Genomic DNA, 27,600 nt, shown 5'->3' on the forward strand with positions numbered 1-27,600 from the left:
TCAGCACTTGAGTAGTGGACTTCAAGCCTCTGCCCTCCTGTCCTCCCAGAACTGGGTACAAGCCACACAACCTTTGCTGACCCTGCTAGGACTGGGATCTGATTTTCTCCTGGGAGCATTGTTACCCCAGTGACTTGGGCATATTTGGGAGTAAGAGGGGGGCATGGACTCAAAAAATCCCTCTGGCTGCTGTAAGAGGGGGATGCTCCAGGGAGGTGAGGGCAGAAGTAGGGGGAATAGTGAGGAGGCTACTACAATAGTCCAGGGCAAGCAACAATCCAGACCAGGCTGATGGCAGTGGAGATGGTGAGAAGTGGGTGGATTCTAGTTATGTTTTGAAGGTGGAGTCAGGAGAACTGGATGGCAGCTTGGATGTGGGAAGTGAGAGAGGGCGGGTCATGGTGACTTATGGGTGTTAGCTGGGCAGCTGGAAGGACAGAGCTGACATGACCTGAGATGGGAGAGACATAGGGGAGCAGGGTTGGGGGTCATGATCCAGGCGTGGAGGGACATGGAAAGTCTGGCATTAGATGTGCAAGTGGCAAGGCCGGGTAGGAGCTGAGTGAAGTCTGGAGCTTAGGCGGGCATCTCTAAGATCATCTCCACACTCCCACCCTGCACGGAGCTGGCAGGGCAGGCACCAGAGAGGAGGAAATACAGATTCTCTTGAGCCAGGGCTGGTATAAGCTCTTTGACTTGGCTCCCACCAGAGTTTACCCCAATCTCTGCTTTGCAGGCCTGCCTCCCAGCCATTGCTCATGCTATTCGACCTACCCAGAATGCTTGCTCCTCTTCCTGTATGCAAGCCCTGTCCAGAAAGTCCTCCTAAATGGCTCCAGAACCTTACACTCTTTGATGGGCAGGGCCTTGGTTTCTCAGATTCATGTAATCCCAGTCTGAGAGGAAGCCAGAACTGGAAGGGACTGCCAAGTCCAACTTCCATGCTGTGAAAGTGGCTAACCAGGTACAGTGTCCCACAGCCCCATGGTGACTTGAGAACTCTACTTTCTCCAGAAAGTGTGTGCGTATGTGTGTGTGTTCATGTCCCAATCCCACCCCACAGCACTGGGATGGGCACAGAGCTGCTGAGAGCAGACCTGAGGAGTAGAAGGGAGGGTTCTGAGGGGGCAGTAACCCCTTTTTTCCTTTGCTGTCAGCTCACAGTGGGTGTCAGAGCTATGGTGCTGAAGGAAGTAGGGGTAAGAATCCAGGTATTTAAACCCCTAGTCTTTCAGGGGCTTGGACATTACTGCCTGAGAATTAAGAGCCTGGGTCTATGGAGGCTCAGAACAAGGGCCAGAGAGTGTTGAAGACCCTGAAGACGTGAGTGAATGAATGAGTGGATGAAGGCAGGCAGAGATCACGGTGAGGCTTGAACGAGCCAAGGGACATCAGGCTGCCAGCAAACCATCCAAAGCTATGAAAGATGCATGAACAGATTCTCATACCCCTACGAGGAACCACCCCTGCTAACACCTTGATCTTGGACTTCGGCCTTCAGAACTGTGCGACAAACCATTTCTATTGTTGTAAGCCACCTAGTTTGTAGTACTTTGTCACAGAAGACCTGAGCAAACCAGTACCGATTTTGGTGGATGCATGAATGTTTCCCAGCACTCTGGCCTACTCCACAAGGCTAGCTTGTGGTCGGTTCTCCAGTCGCCTGGACCCTTGTCCAGAGCATATAAGAAACCACTTCCCCAGATATATCTGGAACCACCTGAGTCAGGGCAGCATAGATACATTCTCAGAAAGGGGCCGTGGATATGGTCTGTCTGGTGGTGGGGTACCTGGAGGGCCAGACTGGGCAGCCGGCTTCCTGCACTGTCTGTTGGGGCGTCCCTTTCTGACTATTTCTCAGAAGCCACATGGAGGATGTTTCTGGGACACAGATTGTATTTTCGTATCGGGGTCTGCATCTGAGCCCTGCTGTCACGGCCCCCGACTTCCCCAGATATTTCTGCCATTGACGTCATGGCGGCCGGATGCACTGGGCTTCATCAGTACCAAGGAGGAAAAGAAGGGGGCAGGTACCCCACCCCACGGGTTTCATTCCGAGAATTGGCCATCCCGTCCTGCAGCTGGTTTGGCCCAGGTGGGGTGATGTGGGTGCTGGCGGATGTGGTGAGTGACATCCATCTGGCCACCATGACGAACCCTGGGCCCTGTAGACCTGGCCCTTCTTGGGCCATGGAGAGGCCCAAGGTTTGACGCTTGGGGAGTGCCATGCAGACCCCACAGAGACTGGGGCCCTCGGAGTCTTCAAATGGTGCTATGCCAGAACCTTAGAATCATAGAACGTTATTTCTTAGATTCAAAGGATCCCAGAATCTCGAACCCACAGACTCTGTGGAGTCCATGGGCTCAACTTCTCAGTATGTGAAGGCCAACGTCCCTGGTGCCCAAATTCACTGGAACTTCCTGAAGTTCACAGTGCCTCCTGCCTACCAGGCCTGGAATTGCAGCAAGCCTCCCCTCGGCCTCCCTCCTAAGTTCTGGGAAAGCAGGAAGGTCAGAATCATCCTCTCTGCTTCCCCCAGCCTGGAACCAGGCTCTGACACTAACCAGCTGTAACTGTCTTCAGGCTCATATGTAAATTGAAACAGTAATAGTACCCATCTTCCAAATTTAATGCCTGCTAAATGCTTAATGAAATGTCAGTGATCAGTAGATGGACCCGTGAAGGGTCTGTCTTCTGGTCCATTCTGGGACAAAGCTCCCAGACTCACAGCCACTCTGCCAGAGATGGGGGAGGGAAGAAAGGGGACGTTGAGGCCAGCACACCTTTGGCTAGGACCTCATGGGAGCAGGAAAGGCCCTGGTTTTTGCCAGTAGAGAGTGCACCATCAGGCTCTCTGGAGGGGCTCCGGGATAGAGTCCCAGGGACCAATGCCAACTCTGGGGACGTGGCTGAGCCCTGTCCACAGCCAGACTCACAGACAGACCAACTGATGTCCCTCTAGTATCACCACCCTCTGGCCATGAGGCTTCCTGACTCATGGGGCCCTGGGACCCCACCCAGCCTAGCTCTTGTGAGGCTGGCCCCACACTGTGACCCTAAGGGTCCAACTCGTGAGAGGGCTGAAGGGGGAACGGCAGCAGATGGGAGGCAGCCCAGGGTCCCCCTGTGCCTGTGATGGGTGCTGAGGAGTAGTCTGAGGCCTACAGTTGGGGAAAGAGACAGAGCCACGGCCCCTCTAAGAGTCTCGGAATCTGAGCTCGGGTCTCAACTCTGCCACTATGTCTCTGTGAGGGCTTCATGGAGTCGTCCTGCCCATGTCCCGGCCTCAGTCTGACCCCTCTGTATGCTGCGAAGGGGAGGGGTGTGGAGTGGATGAGGGCCAGTGGCCTTGTGCTCTGTGGGTGAGCGGCTAAGTGTCTGCAGGCCTTTGATTTGATAACTGCCCTTCTATCCAGGGGAATGGCTGGAGACAAGGATAGAGAGAGACAAAGAGAGACCCAGAGGACAAGAGCTACAGAGAGAGATGCGAGAGACATGGGGTGGGACAGAGACACTCGGAAAGAGAAACAAAGAGAATGAGAAAGATAATGAGAAAGGAGAGACAGTGAGGACAAGCAAGGAACCCACAGGAGCAGAACGTCAAAGACAGAGAACAAGAGAGACAGAAACAACACAGAGATGGGGAGAGACAAAGAGACAGATAAGAGAGACAGAGAAAGAGATGCTCCAAGTAAGAACAGTTGTTGGTCTCTGGCTGGAGGAACTGATCCTTTGTTATTCCACAATAACAAAGGAATAACAAAGGGCAAGGTGCCAGGGCTTTCAGTGGGTGCTACATTGTAGCGAAGAGCAACAATCACAAAATGCTGTGGCCCTGGCACCAGAAGAGACACTGAGGAACAGAACAGAAGGGGAAAAGCTCAAATACAGACCAACATCTACAAGGAATGGAGTTGTGATGAATGTGGCATGTGGCATTTCAAATCAGGAGACATTTGAAAGAGACTGTTTAACAAATGTTTCTGGGATAATTAAGGGGACAATAAAGTTAATGACTGACCAGTCCATTTTCCCACCAACCCCTCCCTGCCCAGTGTGAAATGTCACCCTCATCATCTACCCTAAAATAAATTCCAGATTCATTAAAGGGATAAATAATAATATCTTATATTGATCTTAGGTTTATTGTATGCCAGGCCCTATGCTAAGCATTTAAGAAGGATGAGAGATTTAATCCTTGCAATCACCCTTTGAGGTTGGTACCATCACAGTACCAATGAGGAAATGAAGGTATAGAGAAGTTAGATGCCTGGCTAAAAATCACACAGATTGCTTGGGCTGAGGTTGGGTTTGTCCCAGACAGTTTGGCTCCAATACCCACACTCTTAACCTCTAAAGTAAATGGAAAAAATGAAGCCATAAAAGAGAATAGAAGCCAACACAGGTGAACATTTATCTCATTTTCAAGTGGGAAAGGACTTTCTAAGCATAAAACCAGAGACAGTAACCACAGAAGAAAAGACTAACCTCGTTGACAATATAAAAACATCATAAGCATCACAAAACAGCAGAAATAGAAAAACAACTTCAGCATATGATTGAGAGAGAATATTTGCTGTATATGTATGGCTGAGGAAAGGTTAATATTCTTTTATATAAAAGAGCTGTGACACATCAATAAATTAAAATAATGAACACCCTATTAGGAGTAAGGACATGACCAGACAACTGGGGGGGGAAAAGCACGAATGGTCAACAAACACTATATCAAAAGGTGCAAATTTCAACAACATGGTAATATTTTTCTTACCTGTTATGTTGAGAAAAGACTAAAAAAATGATAATACCCACCCATGGTTAGCTCAAGTAGAGGGAACATAAAACAGGACAACCTTTTGGGAGAACAATTTGTAGAAAGGGTCAGAAACCTTAAAAATGCACAAACCCTTTGCCCTAGCCACTCGACTTGTAGGAATCCGAGGGATTAATCAGGGATGCTTATGGAAAAAAACTAGAAACAACCCGAATGTCCAAAAATCAGCACTTGGTCAAATCAGCTGTGGTTCACACCAATGTGAGGATAGTCTGGACAGTTATAAAAGATCATTTTATGTTGAAACATTTTTCAGTGACCTAAAAAAATGCTCCTATTAATTGAATAAAGCAGAAACAAAATTAACAGGTAGCCAGATAGCATGATTCTAATTTGGTTAAAAAAAATACTAACAGTTAACACTCAGTGGGCACTTGTTAGCCTGCAGAGACGAAATCACACTGACCCTGAATGATCTACTGTTACTGGACATGGATCCTGGCCACACACACACACACCAGGTCCTAAGGGTATGACCCCACAGCTAAACCATGGTTGACAATGGTGTGAAGTGCCCCCCAGGAGGCTCTCATCATGCGGTGCAAGCACAAGTTCATGTTAAGGGCGCAGCCCAACCCAACTCCTCTTTTGATCGGGGCAAACAGAATTGAAGCTCATTCTTGTAAAATGTACATGTCCTTCTCAACATTACTTAACACACTGTTATTAACCGCCAACTGTACAAAGTTATGTGCTAGATGTTGGGGTGTGGGGAGGCAGGCAGGGAGAAGGCAAGACAAGTGAATAGGAAAGGTGGTGGGAGAGATGGAGGAAAGGAGACAGACGGAGTGTGGTCAAGATGGAGGAGACAGCAACAGGGGAGATGGTCAGAGCCAGAGCGAGACAGAGGGATGGAGATTGTGTATTCCAGGGAAAGACAGAAAAAGAGTCGGGCAGAGAAACATAAAAAGCATGAGACAGAGAGGGATGGGAGGTATCAAGAGAGAAGAGCTGAAGAGATGCCACAGACGTAGTTAAAATTTCCAGTTTTACCCGGATAATATTTCAAGTTGTTCAAAGCTCTGCAATTCATAAAGATTGGCAGTTGATATATTTAAAATATCTTACCCATCCACACATTGATCCATTTATTTATCTTTGCCTCTGCCTCAGCACTGATTAGGTGCTTGATCGATCAGTCTTCTGGCGTTTGTTATTACTATTATTACTGTAAATAATACCTTACCTGACCAGGACCACAGGAGCTGTGTGCGTCTTGACAGTCCCCAAGGGCCCCTGATCCCCTCAATGCCTACCTCACTGTCGTCTCTTCCGTTGTACCCACATCTGGTGGGGGAGAGTGGGGACACTCACCTTGGTGAACTGGACTGACAGAAAAGGATCAGCTTGGCTTGTGGGAAACTGTCACATATCAAAAACAACTTTGCTTTTATACCGAGAAGAAAAACCACGGTGTGGAAGCCACAGACCTCTCTCTTCTAATAATCCAATTTTTTTTGATGAGTGTGTACGCTGATAATCACGGGGTGGGGGGGGTTCTCATAGTTTTTTTCTCCTCTCTCTCTCTCTCACTCGCTTGCTGTTTCTTCTCTTCTTGATTATGAGACTTAAACGGAAATTTTGAAATTTTGGGTTTTTTCTTTGCCCTTTACGAGTCATCTGAAAATATGATTTCTTCCCCTCACTACAGAGGTGAGAGGTATCAATGAGATAACAAGGCTCATGAGAAACCACAGTTTTTAAAACAATTGTGTAGAGTTAGAAAAAAAAAGGGGAAAGAACTCAAATAAATCACAGGGGCTTCTCAGGCAAGTAGAGATGCCACTCTGTGAGTGAAGGCATATGTGAGGGTCTCCGAGGAAAGGGAGAGACGAACTACAGACTATGTGTGGATGGTAAATGCCAGGGAAAGAAATGAAATAGGGTTGCATTTCCAGAGGCCTTGCTCTCAGGCCTGTTTACCCTTAAGTGGAACTGACATGGTCATCACGCTTTTACTGCCCAAGGATGAGGAGATCTGGACGTTCTTGCAACCCATCTTCTCACCGAGGGTGAGGGTCATAGCAGTTAATTCACCGAGAAAAAATGCAGGGAGTCCCTCCCTACCCCCTCACAAGTCACAGAATCCAAGAGTCTGGGAATCACTCCCAGAATCTACTGAACATCACTGAATGAGGAAAGGGAGAAAAGTCTTGCCTCATTATATCTCAGGGCCTGAGAACTCTGACCCAGAGGCTACCCTACCAGGAAGGTCCCAACCAGGCCCCAGTATTAATATATCCATCCTCGCAAAGCCTGGAGAGGCCCGTTGGGACACCAAACTTCTCATGGTCAGGTACATCATGTTCTGATGCTTCTGAGGCCCTCAGCCTTTGTAATTTTCTACTCTGACAAATCCCAGTTTCTAAGGATTTAGAATTCCAAATATCCACCATCATCCCCATAGCTAACAGTTATCTCAGATTTTCCATGTGCTAGGCACAGCACTGAACACTTCTCACAACTGATCATGTTCAATCCTCACCACAGCCCTTGGAGATCCATCTGTCATCACTGCTGTTACACATATCCGGAAAACAGAGACATGAGGTAGTCCGGCAATGTGCCTGGGACAACAGAGCTGGTGAATAGGGGCCCTGTGTCCCATTGGTGGTGGAGTTTGAAACCCCCATGTTTCCTTGAGCACAATGGTCTCACATTTTAAATTCTAGGCTGCAATGACAGGGAGGTTCTGAGATTTGGAGATTCTTCGGTGGGCTTGAAGGTTTCAGGTTGTCCAAGACTTGGTGGCTGCATTTCCTCACCTCAGTGAGCATTTCCTCCAATCAATGGTCAACAGCCGTGAGCAGCCTCCCAGGGGCTTCTCCAGATAAGCCATGGCTGAGACTCTGCCCTTGGCACTCCAGTGCCCTGCAGAGCCTAGGGTTCTGCCATCCAACGTCTACTCCAACCCATCTGCAAGACCGGCTTCAGGCCTGGGGAAAAGAAATTGGGAAGAGCTTATTCACATGGTATAAGCCTCCTGTCTAAGACCCACCCCTTTACTTCTTTTTCTCCCCATCACCTCCCAAGTTTTCAAAAGAAGGAGAGTGTCTTTCCTCCACTCAGACTTACCTTTCTGGAAAAGCGCAGAGGGGCCTGGTGGCCTGGCTTTGTAAGACAAGAAAAAAAAAGTGAATAGAGAAAAAAGACCTAAAAAAAAAAAAAAACCAGCCAACAACAACAATAAAGAAAAAAAAAAAACCAACTCTCCCTACCATTAGTTCAAAACAATTTCACTGGTTGAGGCGTTTGAGGTGGTAGGATATGTCTGAGACCCAAAGATGGCCCATGTGTGCTGAGCAGCCAGGGGAGGCACCAAGTGGGGTAAGGTCTCAGGCTGGAGGCCGTCAGGGATCCTGCATACAGCAGGAGCTTAAAAGATGTGGCATGTGGTTAAGAGCAAGTGATGGGGTGAGGAATGTGCTTGTAAGGAAGGAGTCTGACTTTACGGATGTCCCCTTGCTCCTTGTGGACTTGGGGGTTCTGAACTATATAACTATAAACCAGGTCAGTTCTAGAAGCTGAGGCCCCATTCCCTGCCCCAGTACCTTTGCCTCCCTCCTGAGAGAGGGGGCTCTTTTTTCCCTTTCAGAGTCCAAGGTGTGGGTTGCATCCTCCCCACAGGGCCCCTACCCATCCTCTCACTCCGTGAGAGGAGCACCAGAAAAGGAGGGAGAAGGCTGAGTGAGGGGTGATGCTGCTGCTGTTGGGGGCCAGGACTCGTGCACAGCGAGGACCAAGGAGTCAAGTGGGCAGAGGCCGGGGTCACCGCCTCTCTACACTGGACTACATCCTCTTGCAGAGGAGGCTTCGGTGGGAGAGGGGACAGGATTAAATAGAGAGGTTGGTGAAAGTCTGCAAAGTGGGCCTTTGACAAAGATTTGAAGGAAGTGAGGGGGGAGTCATGTAGATGATATCTGAGCAATTCCAGAGGAAATAGCCAGTGCTAAGATCCTGATGTGGGAATATGCCTGATCTGCTCCAAATATACCAAGGAGGTCCGTGTGGTTAGAGTGGTGCAAGTGAGAGAAACGGGTAGGAGGTGAGGTAAGAGAGGGGACAGGGGGAGGGGCACTGAACCATACAGGACCTTATAGCCCATGGTAAGGACTTTGGCTTTTACTGAATGAGCAGAAGGCCATGGGAGGGTTGTGAGCAGGGGACAGATGTGAACTGTCATAGGATTTAACAGGATCCCTTTGATTGCTGAATGTAGAATGGACTGTAGGAGTGAGGGTGGAAGCAGAGGCATCGGTGAGAGGAAGGCTACTGCAGTAATCCATGTGACTGATGATGGTGCTGGCAGTGGAGGGAATGGGAGAGGGCATATTTGGGAAATATAGCAAATGGAGAGCTGACAGGATTTGTTGAAGGATGGCAGTCTTAGACCAGACCAGGACACAGACGAAGGAGTTCCTGGACTACTTAACATCTTGAAATTTTAGGTGAGAAAAAAAAGTTCTATCTTGTTTAAGCCCGTATTATTTTGTGTGGGTTTCCCTGTTATTTGCAACTAAACATATTAGTTCCTGGCCCACGACCCTATCCTGGACACAGACCTGAGGAGGGGAGCCCGCCAGGAGAACTGCCTTTCTCCTAGGGATGTTGTGAGTCAGAACCTTCCATACAGTGGGTGTTCAGAAAAATCCTCCCAGGATGGAGGGAGAATGTATGAATGGTCATGTTCAATGGACATAAGCTACAATTCCGTTCCCACAGGAGGCAGGGTTTCAAAATAAGAGTGGAAGGGGAGTGAGAGGAGTTCATTAGATGACAAGAAGGAGCGTTACTCTTGAAGGGAACAGTAGGAGTAGAGACCCAAGACAGAAAGAAGGGAGGTGAGGCCACTGTGGGGTGTGGAGTCAGGCAAGAAAGACAGGGCTCTGATTTGTGATTACATTAGTCAATGTCTGCCAACATGCCCAACCAACTCCTGAATGCACACAGTCATCAGTGTTTCTGAGCTGGAGTTAGAAAAAGCTAATCTTTCCCACAAAGCTCTGACTTTCATTTGGCCATTCACTCAAGAATGATGCCAAGTCTGGAGAATACTGAAGATGATAATCAGGGGCATTCTTGGTTAGTGAGTGGTACCGCTCAAGGCTTGGAGCTGGGTCGGGCAGGCCACTAACTGCGACAGGAGAGGTCCGTTTTGCCTTCTTAGGTTTCACACGAGGATGCAATCTAGGTCTTCAGGGGCTCTGGGCATTCACACTCCTGGGGTAACAGGGAGTCACAGAGGATTAAGGAGAACGTAAATTCATCCGTCAGAGGTGTACTCTTCCTAAAGGCTGCCTACATTCTACAGATCAGTGGCCTGATCACCCTACAGCTCAGGCGGCCTACGCACTGTCCTCTTCTCTGGCCTCCTTATTGGCTGTTCATCTCCTTCACAACACCTAAAACATCCCAGTTGGTTCTGCTCTTTGCAGTCCCGCCTCCGGGTCCTTCTACACTTTCTGGCTTCGGCACTGGTTCACCCAGTTCTAGCACTGCCCTTTGCGGTCTCAACTGCTTTCACTCTGGCTCCCCCATTGGCTACCCGGCAGCTCTTCCTTGCTACTTCATCGCCCACCCCATTGGCTCGTCCTCTCCCCTCCCCGCTGAAGCTGCTGACACCACTTCCTGTTCATCTTTTTTAGCCTCCTTATTGGTTACGTCTGCCCTGGCACCGCCCCTTAAAGGCGTAGTGCACACTTACAAGACTCTCCATTGGCTCACTGAAGCTATTAGCGTCATCCTTCCTTACATCACGGGCGCGCGGCTCCCCATTGGCTCCTTGCTGTCTCTCTCTTCCGTCCCACTACCTACGCAACCTACGGATCTCCTACTTTTCTGGCCTTTCTGTTCGCTCCCTGCTGCTCCCATCTTCTGTAGCCATTCCATTTTCCCCGCCACCCCCGCTCACACTTCCCCATTAGCTATCCTACGTCTGCTCTCTTCATCCCGGGCCCGCACCCCCGAAGCATCCAGGCCTCTCCATTGATTCCTCGATCATCCCGCCTCCTACACCGCCCACTTTCGGGCATCCCCATTGGTTGTGTGCTTACCCTGCACGCGCTTCATCGCCTACGTCACGCATGCGCGGATCCCTATTGGTTCTCTGCTATACCTGTCTTCGTCTCACCGCCTACGTCCCCCGTGAGTCGTAACCCGCCCCCGCGCTGGCCTTCCCATTGGCTGCCCGCCCCTTCAGGCCCTGCCCCCGCCGGTCCCGCCGCCGGTGCCGTCGGTGCCGCCGCCGCCGCCAATATGGCGCGCACGGCCCCTGTGGAGCCCCCGCTGCGGCATCCCGCGCCCCCCTCGCTGGCCTCGGGCGAGCCCCGCACCTCAGTAGAGGCAGCGGTGGCCCCGCGGAGGGTGCTGTTCGCCGACGAGGCCCTGGGGCTGCCGCTGGCGCAGCTGCGCCGCTACCGGCCGTGGGGCGGGCCCGGGGCGGGCAAGATGGCGGCGGCGGCCGGGCAAGATGGTGACGGCGGCGGGGCTGAGGACGACGATGGCGAGGATGGGGATGAAGGGGAGGAGGAAGAGGAGGCTTGCCCCGAGCCCTCGCCGTTGTGCCCCGTTCCCGCTGGCGGGGGGTTTTACCTGGTGCCCACATTTTCGCTGCCGCCCGCGCCGGGCCGTCTGGAGCGCTTGGGGCGCGTCATGGTGGAGCTGGAGGCGCTGCTGCCGCCTCCCGGAGCGGTCCCCGGGGGTGCCGGGGTGTGGGTGCCTGGGGGGCGCCCGCCAGTGCTGCGAGGGTTGGTCCGCGTGCTGAACCGCTCTTTCGAGAAGGTGGTGCACGTGCGGGCCTCACACGACGGCTGGGCTTCCTTCTGCGACCACCCAGCACGCTACGTCCCGCGCAGCCCGCCGGGGGCAGGAGTGGGAGGACCAGGAGCAGGAGATCCCATCTTGGATCTGGGCCTTGGCCTGGGCCCTGGCCAGGTGTCCGCCTCCTCCCCCGACGACGGTGGCCGCACCGACCGCTTTGCCTTCCAGCTGCCCTTTGCTGAGGGCGCGGGCGATGGGGCGCGCCTGGACTTCGTGGTGCGCTATGAGACCCCCGAGGGCACTTTCTGGGCCAACAACCACGGCCGCAACTACACAGTTCTGCTCCGGATTGCACCCGCTCCCATACCCACTGATGCTGAAGGGCTGCTCCAGCAGCAGCAGCTGGAGCCACAGCCCGAGTGCCAGGGCCCCGTGGAGGCTGAGGCCAGGCAGCTGAAGAGCTGCATGAAGCCGATGAGGCGCAGGTAATGTCTGCCAGCGCCACCTCCGCCAACGCAGGGCTGTGTTTAGGATGGAGGACAAGCATTCCAACAACCCTCAGGCCTGCTGTCCAGAACAGGGAGGAGGGCATGTTCAGTCAGTTAGTCAAAGAGTAATGGAGACCAAACATGTGCTAGGCTGTGTTTTAATTACTGGGGTTTCATTGATTTATTGAGGTCCACTGTAAAGCCCTGAACAAGACAGACATCTTCCCTGCCCTCAAGGTTCATGCAAGCTTTTATAAGCGTGGTTTGAAAAAGCCCACAGGTATATAAGATACTTAGGATAAGATTAACTGCTGAGAGAAAAGTAAAATAGAGTAAGGGGATAGTTTGGGAGGGAATAGCTGCTTTAGGCAGGATGTTTGGGGAGGGCCTTTGAGGGAGGGAATCCTGGATGCTGATAAAGAGTTATGTACAGATATGGGGGGTTGTAGAAAAGGGAACAGGGAGGACTTTCTGAGGAGGTGCTGTTTAAACTGGGCCCTAAATGATAAAGAAGAATAGCTATGCACATATGGGAGCAAGGGTGTTCTAGGGAGCGAGAACAGCAAGTGCAAAGGTCCTGAGGTGGGAATGAATCTGGTGTGAATGAAGAATAATGTGCTGGAGTGAAGAGAACTGCAGTGATATGGTAGTGTGGACCAAGGGCGTTGCCAGTGGGAGGCGGGGAATCTGATCCCCATTTGATGGAGCAGGAGGCCAGGGTTACAGAGGGATTAACTGGTTGAGGAAGTGATGGCACCTGGCTTTTCCAGTTCAGCCATGTCTGACCTTGAAGCCTGTGTACTCTTTCCTGCTTTGCTCTAATATAGTCTGATATCTTCTGTGGAGTTGGGCTGAGCCCCTGCTTTCACAGGCAAGCAGTGCCTCTGGCAGAGGCAGAACCAGATGGGCCTGGACTGGAAGCTCTTGATCTTTGTTTTTGCTGTACCACCTATGACGGACCATTCAGGTCCTGGGAGAATGAACCCGTTAATCCCAGAAGGTCTTGATATAAGATTCTCCTATCAAGTCACGAGTTCTTCAAGAGTAGCAGCTAGGCCTGATTTTGAGGGGAACCACCTAAGTCTAACCTGGGATAAGTAGATTCTTTGTGCACTTGAGGGAAATGCATACATTTCCCCGCTCTTTGGAGAACTGGAAATTGGAATGGGAAATGCTTTTTGGATCTTGTATATGCTTGATCAGAAGCCTCTGGCTGCAGCAAGATGTGATTCTGGCTGCAGCAAGATGTGATTCTGGCAAAGTCTTAGGCTGTGAGTGGTTCAAAAGGTCTAGCTTGGGTCTGGTGTGCAGATGTGCCTGGGTAAGTGAGCAAGCAGACAAGTACCCACTTAGCAACCAGTGAGCCCCACAGTAACCTGAACGGGGCAGGCAGCAAGGCTGTCCTTGCAGCGGTGAGTGGATTCTGACATCAGTGCCTGAGTTCAAATCCTGGTCCTGTCTATTAGCCTCATGACCTTGGGCAACTCATCTCACTGCACTGTGCCTCAGTACTCTCATCTGTAAAACATAATTATTGCACCTGCTTCACAGGAGACAAGAGCATTTGGAACTGAGCCTGGCTTTTAGTGGGGCCATATAGATGTCAATACTAATACTTAGGGAATCACAGATGGTTTCTTGGATTCTGTTCCCCATCTCCTCTCTGCCCGTCATCAGCTGTGTAGCCTTGCGTCAGTTTCTTCATCTGTGAGCCTCAGTTTTCCCATCTGCTAAAGGGATGTGACAGTCACTTTGGTGCTTGGATTGGATGCAGCAAGCATGGGCAAGGCAACTGAAGCATAGTGGCAGCTTCGAAAGATTGACAGTGGCCAACATTTACTGATCTCTGTGAGAGCTTCGAGTTTGTTCTCTCTTGAGTCCTGCTGTGCATGCTGTATGCTGTAGACGCTATGATAATGGCCATTTAATAGAGAGGAAAACTGAGGTAGCTCAGAGAAGTGAGCCAACTTGTTCAGGTATACTCAGCTAGTGAGTGACAGGACCAGGGAAGAGAGGTAGGGACTTTTTTAAAAAGACTACTGTTCCTCTTGAAGGCCTGATAGGATTCAGGGCAAATTCTACATTTTACTCCTGGTGTTTCTATGTTTCCAGCATGTCTTGCTTTCCTTTTATCTTTTTTTTTTTCTTTATTGATCTTAAGTGTAAAGCTCAGTAGATTTTTACATATGTACGCCTTTGTGAAACCATCACCTAGGTCAAGATAATTGAGTTGTTCCAGTGCCCCAGAATCACCCTCATTTCTGTCAGTTTTCCCAAGTCGTCATCCCAGGCAGCTGTTGTGGGAGCTCTGTCTAAGACGCAACAGTTTGGGTAGCAGAGTTTGGTCATTTTAGAGTGTGAAAGGAAGGGAACAGAGAAATCAAAAGCTTGCAGGGCCAAGGTGGGTGGAGAGGGTGTTTTTCTTTTAAAATACATGGGTGGTTTTAAGGAGAAATTGAAGCGGCCCGTTCAGACAATTGTTTTGGTATCTGGCCCCAGGTCTGTGGTTCCTAACATGACTTGTGATATTATTTTAAGTGGGCAGATGGCTTTTGATAGCTTCTTTATCTTGATCTCAGCTCTTGCAAAGGGGAGGTTGGTGCTCACTGCAAGATCAGCGATGATCAGTGATAAGATTTTCTTTGTAGGTCGGTGGCTTTCTTGGCGAGTACATTTCAACTTATTATTGTTTGAAAAGCTGGGTGCTGCCGGTGACATGGAGCGCTGTTGAAGAACAGCCACTCCCTGCGACCCAGCCCTCTTAGGAGATGGTAGAGGATCTTAGGGGCTAGCCTTCTGCGGGAGCCCTGTCATAGAAGGCTTCCCATTCAGAAAGTGTTGGCTGCAGGCCTGTTGTGCACCAGCACAGCCACATCGTGTTGGGGCATGGGAGAAGTCTGTGCTAGCCCTTAGGATACAGCTCAGAAACTGAAATGGCTGCATTCCTCAAGTTGCTGGACTAAGCTTTTGATAACCCTCAGGCTTAGAGATGACCCATCAACAAGCATTTATTGAAGGCCTGCCGTGTGCTGGGCACAGTGCTAGGTTCAAATAGGGCAAAAACTGCACACTGGTGCTAAGTTGTCAAAGAGTTGGTGGTGGAACTGGGTGGGAGGGGCAGGGATGGAGGGCTTGTTGAACAAGACCTGGCAGAGACCCTGCGGAGTATTTGTGTGCACAATCTTATCTAACCCTTTCAACGTTCTCTATGAGAAAGACTGTTTTGATCCTTCTTTTCTGGATGAGCGAACTGAGGCTCCCAGAGTCCAGAATCCCAGGGCCGGTGTGGGGAGGAGAGTCTTCCAGGTCTGCCTCGGCTTACACCCTTGGGAATTGTCCTATTCCTCTTAAAAATAAAGACCAGGAAGGCCTCAGCATGTCCTTTGAGCACCTCCTGCCTTCTCCCCCAGTCTGGCCTCCAGGTCTACTTGTGTCACCTCACGCCATCCTTTGCCTTCTGAGCTTCTGTCACTGGGGTCTTTCCAAGGTGCTTTGCCCTCTCCTGCCTCAGAGCCTTTGTCCCTGCTGTTTCCCTCACCAAGAATGTTGGTCCTGTGCCCCGTGCAGCTCCTCATTTTGATCCTTCAGTTCCCCTCCTGGAAGCCTGTCCGTCCCAATGACCTCAGGCCCAGGTCTTTTTATAGCACTGATCAGCCAAGCAGGCAAGCCCTGATAGAGACTGTCATATAGCAGAGCAGATGAGCATTTCCACAGATCCAGGATCACTTTCCACCCTGCCTGGCAGTCCTACTTTATTCTGAGCCACTCTTGTCTTGTCCCTAAAGTGACTCTTTTGAATGTTCTTTACCTTCAGACTTCCTGCTTCAAAAAAACAAGTAAAAACCATAAGAATGGAACTCCCTACGACTTGTAGCCCCCAAGCTTGCAAACTGATTTCCCGCCGTTGTGTTTCCTCCCTTAGGCCAGTCCCCTACTTACACTCTGGGTTCCATTTTTCTGCACCTTGCTCCAGAACCTGACATAATCAGTTACACTCTCTCTTCTGGCAGCTTTTCACTGCCCTCCTTGGCTGAGCCTCTCTGTTGGCCTTTATATATGCCAGCGTCTCTCCTGTCTTAACAATATGTCATTTGACCTCACCTCTGTCCATGCTGCTCCTGGCTAGCACCCAATCACTCTTCTCCCCTTCACTGTTGACCCCTCTCTGAAGAGGTACCTACACCTCTCCACTCACTTCTGCCTCTGCATCTACCAGATTCCATAGGGGTATTTTTGTTTTCTTGAAGTGGTTGAGCACTCCTATTTAAAATACTTTCTTTCCTTGCCTTGGGACCACCCTCTGCTGCATTTCCTCTGAACTCTCTGGCCCTTCTCTTTCTCTCTGCTTTTTTCTTCAGCCTCATATGTATTAACCTCTACTTGGCTGATGTCCCAAAGATGCCTCAAATCCTTCTCATTCAAGATTGACTCCATCACCTCTTCCATAGAGTCCTGAGCAGCCCCTCACTCCCTAACCCTTCCATTGCTCATTTTTCTTCTAAGCATCCTAAGCCCTCTCTGACCCTGTAGTCTGGGCCAAGGCCCCTTGTTCTAGGACATTCTTTCCTTTTCTGAAGGCCCTGGCCTCAGTTTGTAGTGAGACGTTCATTAGGGGATTATTGGATGACCCTTTCTGCCCTGCTAGACTGTAAGCTCCGTGAGGGGTAGGGACATGGTCTGCTTTTGTTCACCACTGTATTCCCACAGGGCCTGTCACGGTGCCTGGCACTTAACAGGTGCTCAATAAATGTTTGTTGAAAGAATGAGTGTGAGTATCTTTTTTTGATATCTTCCTGCACACTGAATTGTAAGCCTCCTAGTTGGATTTACTCACCATTTTGTCTCCAGGATCTGTCCCTGGGCTGATGCACAGTAAGGCCTCCATGATTTTTAGGTGTATCTGTAGGCGAATGAATGGGGACCTGACTTGCTATCCGAGTTAGCAGTTGGGACATCAGAACAATCAAAGTTGAAACAGGACAGGCCAGGGGTCATCTTAGTTGTCTGGAGAGTGAGGATTTTAGTGGGAAAGTGATCCTCTTTTATTCCATGGAAACTAGTAGGGCATCATGGTCGAGAATGTGGGCCTGAGGCCACATTTTATGAAAATGGTACAGCTGGGATCTGAGCTGGGAGCTCTTGTTCTGGCACCCCAGTTCTCAACTGCTGTGCCAGGCTGGGTGATGGGTCTTACCAGCTGGGCAAGTTTCCTTCCTCCTCAGAGCCTCAGTTTCTTTCAGTGGGAATTTGGAGGGGAGTCACTGTGACTCAGTGACTTCACTTTCACTTTTCACTTTCATGCATTGGAGAAGAAAATGGCAACCCACTCCAGTGTTCTTGCCTGGAGAATCCCAGGGACGGCGGAGCCTGGTTGGCTGCCGTTTATGGGGTCGCACAGAGTTGGACATGACTGAAGCGACTTAGCAGCAGCAGCAACTGTTGGTTAAGCACTTTAAAGGCAATTTCCAAATATTTCCTCAATCTACCAAACAGCTCTCTGACGTAGGTATTACTATTACACCCTCTTCACAATGAGGAAACTGAGGCACAGAGAGGTTAAGTAACTTGCTCTAGGTCACACAGCTGGTAGGTGGCAGAGCTGGGGTTATTCAAAACTACATGTCATGACCCTTTATTGAGATGTGAGATCAGTTTACTCGATTCCAACAAACATTAAAAAACAGCATAGAAAATAATGAGTGCATCACAACATGTAGTAAAGGTAAGTGTTGTTCAAAGAACAACTGGTTTTCAGATATATGTCTATATATTTACACATGTATGAGCGTGTGCTGGGTTATGATGTAAAATGTATCTCTTACTGTGGGTCACTGTGAAGTGAACAGAGGCATTGCTTTAACAGAAACTCTTAGCACAATAAACTGCTCGGCTTCCTCCCTCCACCCTACTGGGTTGTCGTGTAAGTTCCAGAACTGACACACACAGCTGGGGAAAGCAAAGCAGTGCCCCACATAACTTGGCTTTCACAGCCTCCTTCAAACCCCATTCTTTTCAGAAAGCATATGGCTCAGGGAAACTGGGATTCCAAGTATCTTGGGCAAGTTTGCAAAGCCACCTGTCCCCTTGGAGAGTCAGCATTATCTTTGGGCTGACTACATGGGAGGTAGGGTCTGCTGAGTTTCCCTTTGGGTTTCAGTGCATGACCCACTTTGGGCTGGCCAGGTTCTTTGAAAACACGAGTGTTGGGGGTGCTCTCAGAGGACTTGGGTGGTGGTAGCAGTGATGTGACATCCCTAAAAGTCTGCTTTGCTCTTCACGGGGGTTGTCAGCCATCACTTGCTCACTCACTGTGTGATGATGCACTTTTTTGTTCTGTCTTGGCTGGCCTAGGCTGGGGGCCCCAGCAGCTCTTTCAGAAACCCCACCCCCAGTCTCAGCTGCCATCAGGTCAGAGGCCACTGAGTCTCCTGATGGCAGGAAGACTTCTCAGGCCCACAAGACAGGCGTGCAGGCCTGACATGGCCCCTTCTAGGCCACACTGTCTTGACTAGCTGTCAGGAGAGCACCCAGAAGATGCATGCCCAAGATGCCCCCTGATCTGTGTGCTCCAGCTTGTGACTGCTCATAACCCTTAAGGTGATACCATGTGGCATGTGTGGGGTTGGTGCCAAAAGGGCAGGTTTCCTTCTCAAAAATTAGCAAGCGCACTGGAGGTACAGTTTTGTTCTTAATCTCCCTCCCCAGTTTTCTAAGAACCCCTCTGCTCTGTTACCGATTAGTGAGTCAGTATACATTTGTACTCCCATTTCTTTTACTATCCTCCTTTTGATTAAAATCCTAGCTGCCTCCAAATATTTACTGTGCATGACAGTCCAAGGATAGTTAGTGGGTTTTTGTTTTGTTTTGTTTTTTTTTAAGGCCTAAAGTTTCAAACTGTCTTCAAAATGGAACTCTGTTTGGATGTTACCAGAGAGGTGTGTAGTTAGTGTGTATAGACAGTTCTTTTAGCCTCAGTTTCTGCATTTGTGAACAGTTTCTGCAAAAGGAAGGGTATTGCTTTGAAGGATAGATATGAAGGCTTTCAGATGACTTAGGTGTATCAGTGAAAAGGGTCCACGGTGGAGGAGGAGAACGATAGATATTTGTGCCTCCTGCTTTCATTTCTCTGACGTCGGAGGAAGGGAGAGTGACCTGTGTACTTCTGCTGACTTCGTGGATCTTGGGATTGGCTGAATTGCTTGACCCAGTTTTTGGATGTTCCGCCTCTTCTCACCCTCTCCGGCTGTGGAAGAGATGTTCTAGGGGCAGAAGGATTGTTATGTCTTTGTTTTTCTTCTCTCTCTTCCTTCAAATGGACCATGGAGTTCTTTCCCTGCTGGTTGCTGCATCCTGAGTTTCCCCTCTTATCTCATGTACACCCAGGGCTCTGGAGTGGCTTTTAGAAGTCTGATGTGTACATGCACTGGGCCAGATGGCAGGGGAAGGCTGGCTTAGTCCTGCCCTGGAAGGAGAGTTGCCTCTCTGTTTGTGGGTCTTCTTAAGGATGCTTGAGAAAACCCTAGGAAGATGACATTTTCTTTAATGAAGGACTACATTAGCCAAAGAAGTCAGCGGGAATTGTGTTGGGCCACAATCCAAAGACCTGGATTTTCAACCTACTCAGGGGACTGGTGCAGGACCAAGCCAGTTTGCTCCAAATCTCCCTTTCTCATCCATGAAGTGCAGGAGATGATGGCTGAGCTCCTAAAGTCACCCACTCCATGCCCTGTAGTCTCTGATTCTGGGAGATGTGAGCCCCAGTCTGTGGAGAAGGACAGATGGTCCTTTCTGGATCTTCCAGACTCTAGATCCATGTGCATTGTTCAAGCTTCCTCCCCAAGGGTGCTAATAAAAAGCAGTTCTTTCAGCCATTTCTGTGTCTGGTGGTCTCCTAGCCACATGTCCCACACAGGCAGGGAAACTGGGAATGACAGTGTGGGCAAAAGGCAGATCGAAAGCAAAGCTTGAACGAAGATGGAGGGAGGGATCTTGTCCATTATTGCTGCTTCCTGTCTACTCTGGAAAGGATTGGAGATGGGGCTATGGTAAGATCCCAGCCTCCCTCATCAGTTTGTTGGTTGAGAGCACAGACTTAGGAGCTGAAAGGCCTACATTTCTATCTTCACTGCATGACTGAGCTGTTTACTTGGGTTCTGTTTCATCATCTGCAAGATAAGGATAATACTGTCTACTTCAAAGGAATAAAAGTATCTCATAGGGTTCTCATGAGAATTAAGTGAATACATGTGAAGCTATGTGAAGCTATGCTACGAAGTACCATAGTAAGCACTATATTCAGGTCAGCTAGTGATAATTCTGTTTCTATAGGTAATTGTGAAGATAATTGATTATATGTTTTCAAAAAAGTTGCAACCACTTCCGGAAGTACCAATATCATACTGTTACTTCTTAGAAAGAGAAAAGCTCTGAGCTATTGCCTCAGCTCTTCTCAGATCTCCACATGATTTTAGTTAATGGTTCCCTCATTGGAAACAGCTGATACTCATGAGAACAATGATTTCCGCATGATCCTCATGCCCTCACCTGTGGTAGGGACTGGGTGAAGTACACTTGGTTTCTGCTACTCAGACCTTGGGGTCAGACTTGCCTGGCAAAGGAGGAAAAGACCAACAAATATCTCTTCAGCCCCTGCTCTGTGCCAGGCCCTGGTGTCTGGCTTGAAGTCCTCATTTCCCACGACTGCCCTGTGCTTGGTGTACACATCCTGGCTCCTCTGTGCTCCTTTTTAAGATGAGGAGGGTGAGGTTCAGGAAGGTTAAGTATCCTGCCAGGCTGATACAGCAATGGGTGGAGGGTTGGCGGAGGGACCTAGGCTTCTGTGACCTCAAATAACTGCCTTTTCTTCTGACCTTCCCATTTTCCATTTGCTTCTTTCCTTCCTGTTGCTGTTTCCTGTGTCCCACAGTCCTCACTTACCATTTCTTGGAAAAGATGGTTTCCTCCACAGCCAGAAATATACCCTAGAGAAATAATCCAAAATGTTCATTAAGCTATGTCCAGTGATGTCTGCTGAAGTCTGCTTTGCCAGAGCAAGATGAAAGAAATAACCTAGCTGCCCAGTAGGAAGGGAATGGCTATGTACATTAAGGTCAGCCCATGTGATAGGAGCAGTAAGCAGCCATTTCAGATGGTTACAAAAGTATATAATTCTGCTTCTTACTGTTAAATGGACAAAACCAGCTGCAAAATTATGCCTGTAGAATCTAAATGATTCGTAGAATGTGTGGAATGAAATTTTCCAGAACAGTAATGGTGGTTGCCTCTGGCTGATGCATGACTTTTCTCCTGCTTCTTTACACGTTCCTGTATTTCGTCAGTTTTCTACAGTGAGTGTGTAGACTTTATGACCAGAGGATAGAGAGAGGCAGCAGAAGAGAAACTGCAGCTATCAGGTGAGGGTGGGCCAGCAGAGAGGCTCAGAAAGTGCCGGTAGGTGGCAGAACTGGCCTTTCAGGGCATCAGATCCATGCATTCTCTCCTCCGCCCCACAGGCCTAACGAAGAGCTGAAGATGAAGAGTGCGGACGATAATACCCCTGCTGTGGGTAAGCAATTGGCAGGCTGTGGGAGTTTTAGCTTATATTTACCATTTCTATCTTCCTCTTCTTTCTCCATAAATTAAGAGGCACCCTCTGCCTTAGATTGTCACAGAAAGCTTCAGAGGCAAATCTGACTACTGGCTAGAAGCATATATTTTCTTAATCAAACCAGGCCAGTTCATATACTTGCCTGGCCCCAACGCTGTCCTCCTCTTTCCAGCAGAGCGTCCTGATGTCCAGGAGACAGTGGGTCCCTTGGTGGCCCCTACACCTCTCCGTCCGTGGCCCCAGATGACACTTCAGGTAAGCAGACCTGGCAGCCTCTGGATGTGTGGCCCGATGAGAGGCTGGGTGGTGGGGACTGACTTGCTCTGGGTCAACCCTAGGTAGAAGTTTGTTGCTGTTTAGTCGCTAAGTTGTGTCCGACTCTTTGTGACCCCATGGACTGCAGCACACCGGGCTTCCCTGTCCTTCACTATCTCTCGGAGTTTGCTCAAACTCATGTCCACTGAGTCGAGGGAGACCCCAAGTCAGAACTTGGTGGCAGAAGGGTAGAATGCAGTTATTTGCCTGGGCTTATAGAAATGTCATTTGTTTAGCAAATATTTATTGAGTGCTTGCTCTGTGCCAAGCACTGTTATGGACACTGGTAACACAGTAATGACCAAAAATACTGTCTTCATGGGGCTTACTTAAATTTTAGTGGAGTGAGACATAATAAAACAAAGTAGTAGTTAAAATATATGGTATTTTACCAATTAAAAAACAAATTTTAAAAATATGGTATTTTAGATGATAGTGCTAAGGGAAGGAAATAAAGAGATAAGGAGAGAGTATGTGGATGTGTGTGTGGGAGGGGGGTTTAGAGGAGGGGAGATGTTTGCAACTTCAGACTGGGTGGCCAGGGAAGGCCTTAGTGGTCAGTGAGATTTGAGTGAAGAGCTGAAGAAAGTGAAATAGTGAGGCATGTGGATAACTAAGGGAAGAACATCCCAGGCTAGTGCAAAGTCCCCCACCGGGGCTGTGGCTAATATGTGTGAGGAGCAGCGAGGAGGTCAGTGCAGAGGGGCAGAGTGAGTGCAGGGGAGCGGCAGGAGGGAGGTGGGAGAGGTTGGGGAGGACAGATTGTGTGGGACCTCATGGGCTGAGGAGAGGACTCTGGCTTTTACTCTATATGTCAGGGGAACAGAGTAGGGCTGTGATCTGACAGGGTTTAGCAGGTTCCCTCTGGCTGCTTTGAGGAAAATAGACCGTGGGGTTGAGGGCAGAAGCTGGGGGACCCTTAGGAAGAGGAGGTTACTGCAGTGGTCCAGGTGAATGATGCTGGTGCTGGCAGGGAGAGAGAGAGATTCTAGAGATGTAAGTGTGTGTGTGTGTGTGTTAACTTTTTATTGCAAAGATTTTCAAACATATCAAAGTAAAGAAACCAGGAATTCCCTGGCAGTCCAGTGGTTAAGATTCCATGCTTCCACTGCACAGGGTATAGGTTTGATCCCTGGTCAGGGAAATTAAGATTCTGCATGCCATAGGAGCAGCCAAAATAATAATAATAATAAGGAAACTAGTATAAGGAACCCACATATACTTATCACCCAGCTTCAACAAATTTTAGCACATCCATTCCTACTTTTTCTATACTCCACCCACCCTTTCTTCTCGCCTTCCCTATGAAATTATTTTTGAGAAGATTTAGACATTATGTCATCCACGAATACTTCAGTTTATATTTCAGAAAATTAAGCACTCAAAAAAAAAACCCCACAATGCATCATTCCCCCTCAGAAGATTAATGGTAATTCCTTAGTATTACCAAATATTTTGTCAGTGTTCAAATTTCCTTATATTGTAAGTGTTTTAGGGTCCAAACAAGGTTAACACATTGTATTTGGTTGATGAGTCTTTTTAGAATTTTAAATCTATTTTACAATTTGTTTGTTGATGAAGACTTGTTTGTCCTATAGAGTTTCCCACAGACTGGATTTGGCTGATTGCATCCACGTGGAAACACATTTCTACTTAATTTTTATTAATTTATTCTATTTTATTTGATCTAATATTAGATTTAATTAATTTATTAAACTTAATTTTTATTAAATAAATTTATTAAATCTGTTATTAAAGTAATTTAAATAGAATCAATTCTGTTTACTTCTATTTCCATTTTATTTATTAGCTGGAATTCTTCTCTAAAGAAAAGCTTTCTCATATCAACTATTTGGCTACCTTGAGCATATATACACTGAGGATATATATAGTTTGTATAGAAAAAGCTGGATAAATATTTAAAATTTTCCCTTTCATTTACCAGTTTTCAGAAGAAATGAACACCAAAGGTGACCAATTATTAACTCATGAATTTTAAACATATTTGATGAGTTTCAACCATTGCACCTATTTATTTTGATAATAAATTTAACTGCTTAACTTGAACTGTCTCTGGCCAGTGGGAGTTTATTTTCATTGGCTCCAGACTTGTTTTGACACATCCCCGACATTCTTTGAGCACTTTCTCACATTCTGGTATGTCATTATGTCACAACCTCATCTTGTACTTTTCCTGCCCCAGACTTGAAAAACAGTCATTTATTTCAGGATCCCTGATTCCTTTTAGTGGAGAATGGTATTTAGAAACCAAGATCTGGGAGCTAGGAATGCTTGTTGCTACTAGACTGGTCATTGTTCCTAGGCCTTGTCAAAAGACAATGCTAGGAAATACAATTTTTTTAAAGAGAAAATAACATGAATTCATATGGATGTCCTGGATATGTTTTGGAGGTCAACCAATAGTTTTTACTGATAGTTGTTCACCAGATACTGGTGCCCACTGAATTCCTCAGCTTTATGATCTGCAGGAAGTCCTCTTTTATTCCATCTATTTTAATATAGGCATGGTCTTTGGAGTTAAGGAAATTATAGTTCTTTAAGGAGATTTCATCTGGAAACACTTGTGGGGCTGGATGCAGGCTGTCACCAGTTCTTACTGCCTCTGCTTTTTTCCCTGCCTCTTCCCTTCTCTTTCTCTCCCCTCCCACCTCCTCCCCACATGGTTTCCAGGTTTCTGAAGTTACAATGACTGGCAGACCCCCAGAGGAAGGTGATGTCACCAGAAGCAGCCTGCCTGTGACTTTCACAGAGGTTCCCCAGGCACCGGCCATCAGGATTCCCCTCTCTTCTTCTCTCTGTGGCCTGGGTCGCTCTCCCCGGGACCAGGCCTCGGGGCCTGATGCAAGTGAGGGGGCAGCTGGGTCTCTCCTGGAACCGAGCCAGCGACAGATGGAGGCCACGTGGGAAGTATCCAGCGAGAATGGAAGGGGCCGAAAGGAGCCCATAGTGGGAGCTATCATGGACAAGCCTCCTGGGGGGCTGGAGGTCGTGAGTGGGTTGGAGGAGCTGCTTGGAGAGGACACCATCGACCAGGAGCTGGAGCAGCTCTACCTGTCCCACCTGAGCCGCCTGCGGGCTGCTGTGGCTGCTGGTGGGGCAGGAGGTGGTGGGGAGGGTTCCATAGATGGAGGGGTGTCCCCCAGCCATCCCCTGGGCATACTCACAGACCGCGACCTGATCTTGAAATGGCCTGGCCCTGAGCGGGCCCTGAACAGTGCCCTGGCTGAGGAGATCACGCTGCACTATGCCCGGCTGGGGCGCGGTGTGGAGCTCATCAAGGACACCGAGGACCCTGATGAGGAGGGGGAGGGGGAAGAGGGGCTCTCCATCATACCCTCCAGCCCAGAAGGGGACACCCCTAAGGAATCACCTCCAGAAATCCTCTCAGGGGCCCCTTCTGTGGTAGCCACTATGGGAGATGTGTGGCTCCCATGGGCAGAGGGTTCTGGATGTAACAGCCCTGTGGCTCTGGGTATAGAGGGTCAATTCAGTGGGGCTCCAGAGAAGGGGACAAGCAAGGACTCTGACTCTTTGCATGTGAGTAGGATGATATCTGGGGTGACTGGGTCCTCAGGGGCCACAGAAGCCCAGATGGAGTTTACCACTGAGTTGGCAGACAGGTGGATTTCTATATCTGGCCAGGAGCCAACCACTCTGGTCCCACAGGGGCAAGATCTCTCCCTCCTTGGTCCCTTAGGGACTGAAGTCTGTCCATCCAGCCTGGCCAGGCCCCCTGTAAGCCCCCAGGATGAAGGGGGTTCAGGCCCAAGCCTTGAGCCCCCGAAGAGGTCTCCTACCCTAGCAGACCCTGCAGAGAGCGTGTGTGTATTGCCTCCTCAGCTCTGGGGACCCCTGACCCAGACTCTGGGGGTCCTAGCTGTGCTGGTGGTGGTCCCTGTGGCTCTGAACAATGGTATGTCCCTCCTGGTGCTTGCACTGTGCCTCTCTCTGGTCTGGTTCTTGTAGGAGCTGCTTGTGAGATGAGCAATAACAGGTTTCCCCTCTCTGGGGAGGGGCAGCCCCTGCATCACCCGCCCCCCTCCCCAGAGGGTTCAGATGGGATGTGTGGTCTGTTCAGTGAACAGTCCTTTGCTTCTGAGAATGCTCGACTAGAGAGAGGCCTCTCTGTCCCTCAGCTCTCCAGTGAGCATGGGGTTCCCTGTGGCAATACCAGTGGAGAAAAGTGGCACGGGGGGATGGTGTAAGAACTTGCAGAATGGAATTGGGCATGTCCTCCCCTCCCACCCCACCCTCAAGCCTGTATTTATTTTTGTATAATTCTCTGGTTGAGGGAGAGTGGTCATGAGCTGGTCTTGGGGCACAATTACCCAGAGATGTATTTATTAACAGCCAACCTGTGCAACCTGCTGGAGCTTTATTTTTAATTTAATTTATATAGAGTACCTATTATTATATGCCACAATAGAACTCTATGAGAAACAATGTGTCTTGTGCAGTGTTTTCCTCTTTGGGCCTAAATGTGCAGGGTGGCCACGTTCTGTGGAAGGACCACGGTGGAGAGTGGGTGGGGGTGGATGGGTGGGGTGGGATGTGGTCATACCTGCTGCTGCTGCTTCAATATGTCCTTGAGGATCTTTGTCATCTCACCTGTGGTACTAATATGTAGTCTGGTGGTCTTGCGGGAGTGGGGGCGGATCCTTTGGTCTTTTCCACCTTCTGCAAGGGGTGGAGGAAGAATGGTGGCCACATGAGTGTTTAATGTCACACATATGACTCTATGACATGTGGCCAGCTGTGGATGAGGGGAAATTGGTTGTGAATCAGCCACAAGGTTTTGAGGTTAGTGAAAAACAAAAACAGCCTTTGACACACAGGGAGAGCCCTCTGCCCTCAAGATTGGGATGACCTCAGAAAGGACAGAGGACTTAATGTGTCATAGTTGAGTTGCTGTCCAAGACATTGCATTCTAACTCAAAACTGGAAACCCAGAACCTTTGAAAGAAAAGATAGATGTATACACTGCATGCAAATGAAAAACTATATAGCAAAATAGAACACCATATATTTATTTACTTGCCTTCACAGCAAAACTTCGTCATCTTTCTTCAGTCCTTCTCCTCCAGGGCTCCAATGCTTTTCTGAAACAGCCCCAATTGGATTTTTTTGCCTAGCCACTTCAGCAAAAGTGCTGAAGACACTGATGATACTCACATTATGCTATTGACAGTCATCTCAGACCCAATCTTACTTGATTGATTGGCAGTATTTGACACAGTGGACCATCAACTCAACCTTGAAATCCTTTCTTCACTTGGTTTCCAGGATACCACACTCTTGTAAGTTTTCCTCTTTCCCCACTGGCCGCTCTTCCAGAACAGTACCTGGCACATAGTAAGTGTTCAATAAATACCTTTTGAGAGAAATAAGTGAACAAACAAATGTGTGTGGGGAAATACAGAGACGTGACTAGAGAACTTAGCTGATGATTCAGTGTTTACAGCTCATTTCAGCTCCACAAGTGTTGATGTGTGCTCTGCTCTAGGGCATAGAGGAATGGGCCCATGGTCTACTGGGGGAGACAGACACAGAGGGGGTTAGTACCACAGTGTGGTTA

At 48.9% G+C, this 27,600-nt stretch overlaps 1 protein-coding gene and 1 long non-coding RNA gene across 3 annotated transcripts; one reads left to right on the top strand and one right to left on the bottom strand.

Annotated features, from left to right (window-relative positions):
• Window positions 1-7,718: 7,718 nt before the first annotated feature.
• LOC128069857 (uncharacterized) lies at window positions 7,719-10,026 on the bottom strand. Its single transcript, XR_008201579.1, has 3 exons — window positions 9,933-10,026; window positions 7,911-7,946; window positions 7,719-7,771 (listed from the first exon to the last, which is right to left on the bottom strand). It is a non-coding gene; the product is annotated as an uncharacterized LOC128069857 (long non-coding RNA).
• Window positions 10,027-11,090: 1,064 nt separating this feature from the next.
• On the top strand, window positions 11,091-26,438 carry PPP1R3F (protein phosphatase 1 regulatory subunit 3F). 2 transcript variants are annotated; one of them, XM_052663050.1, is made up of 4 exons: window positions 11,091-12,079; window positions 21,595-21,647; window positions 21,862-21,944; window positions 24,696-26,438. In XM_052663050.1, exons 1-4 carry the CDS (start codon window positions 11,091-11,093, stop codon window positions 25,989-25,991), a joined length of 2,421 nt encoding a protein of 806 aa, XP_052519010.1. In that variant the 3' UTR covers window positions 25,992-26,438. The 2 variants fall into 2 exon arrangements, with proteins under 2 accessions (XP_052519010.1, XP_052519012.1); XM_052663052.1 differs by having other exon boundaries at window positions 11,167-12,079; window positions 21,865-21,944.
• Window positions 26,439-27,600: the final 1,162 nt, after the last annotated feature.

This window comes from Budorcas taxicolor, chromosome X (assembly GCF_023091745.1).
Source record: "Budorcas taxicolor isolate Tak-1 chromosome X, Takin1.1, whole genome shotgun sequence".
Lineage (NCBI taxonomy): Eukaryota > Metazoa > Chordata > Mammalia > Artiodactyla > Bovidae > Budorcas > Budorcas taxicolor.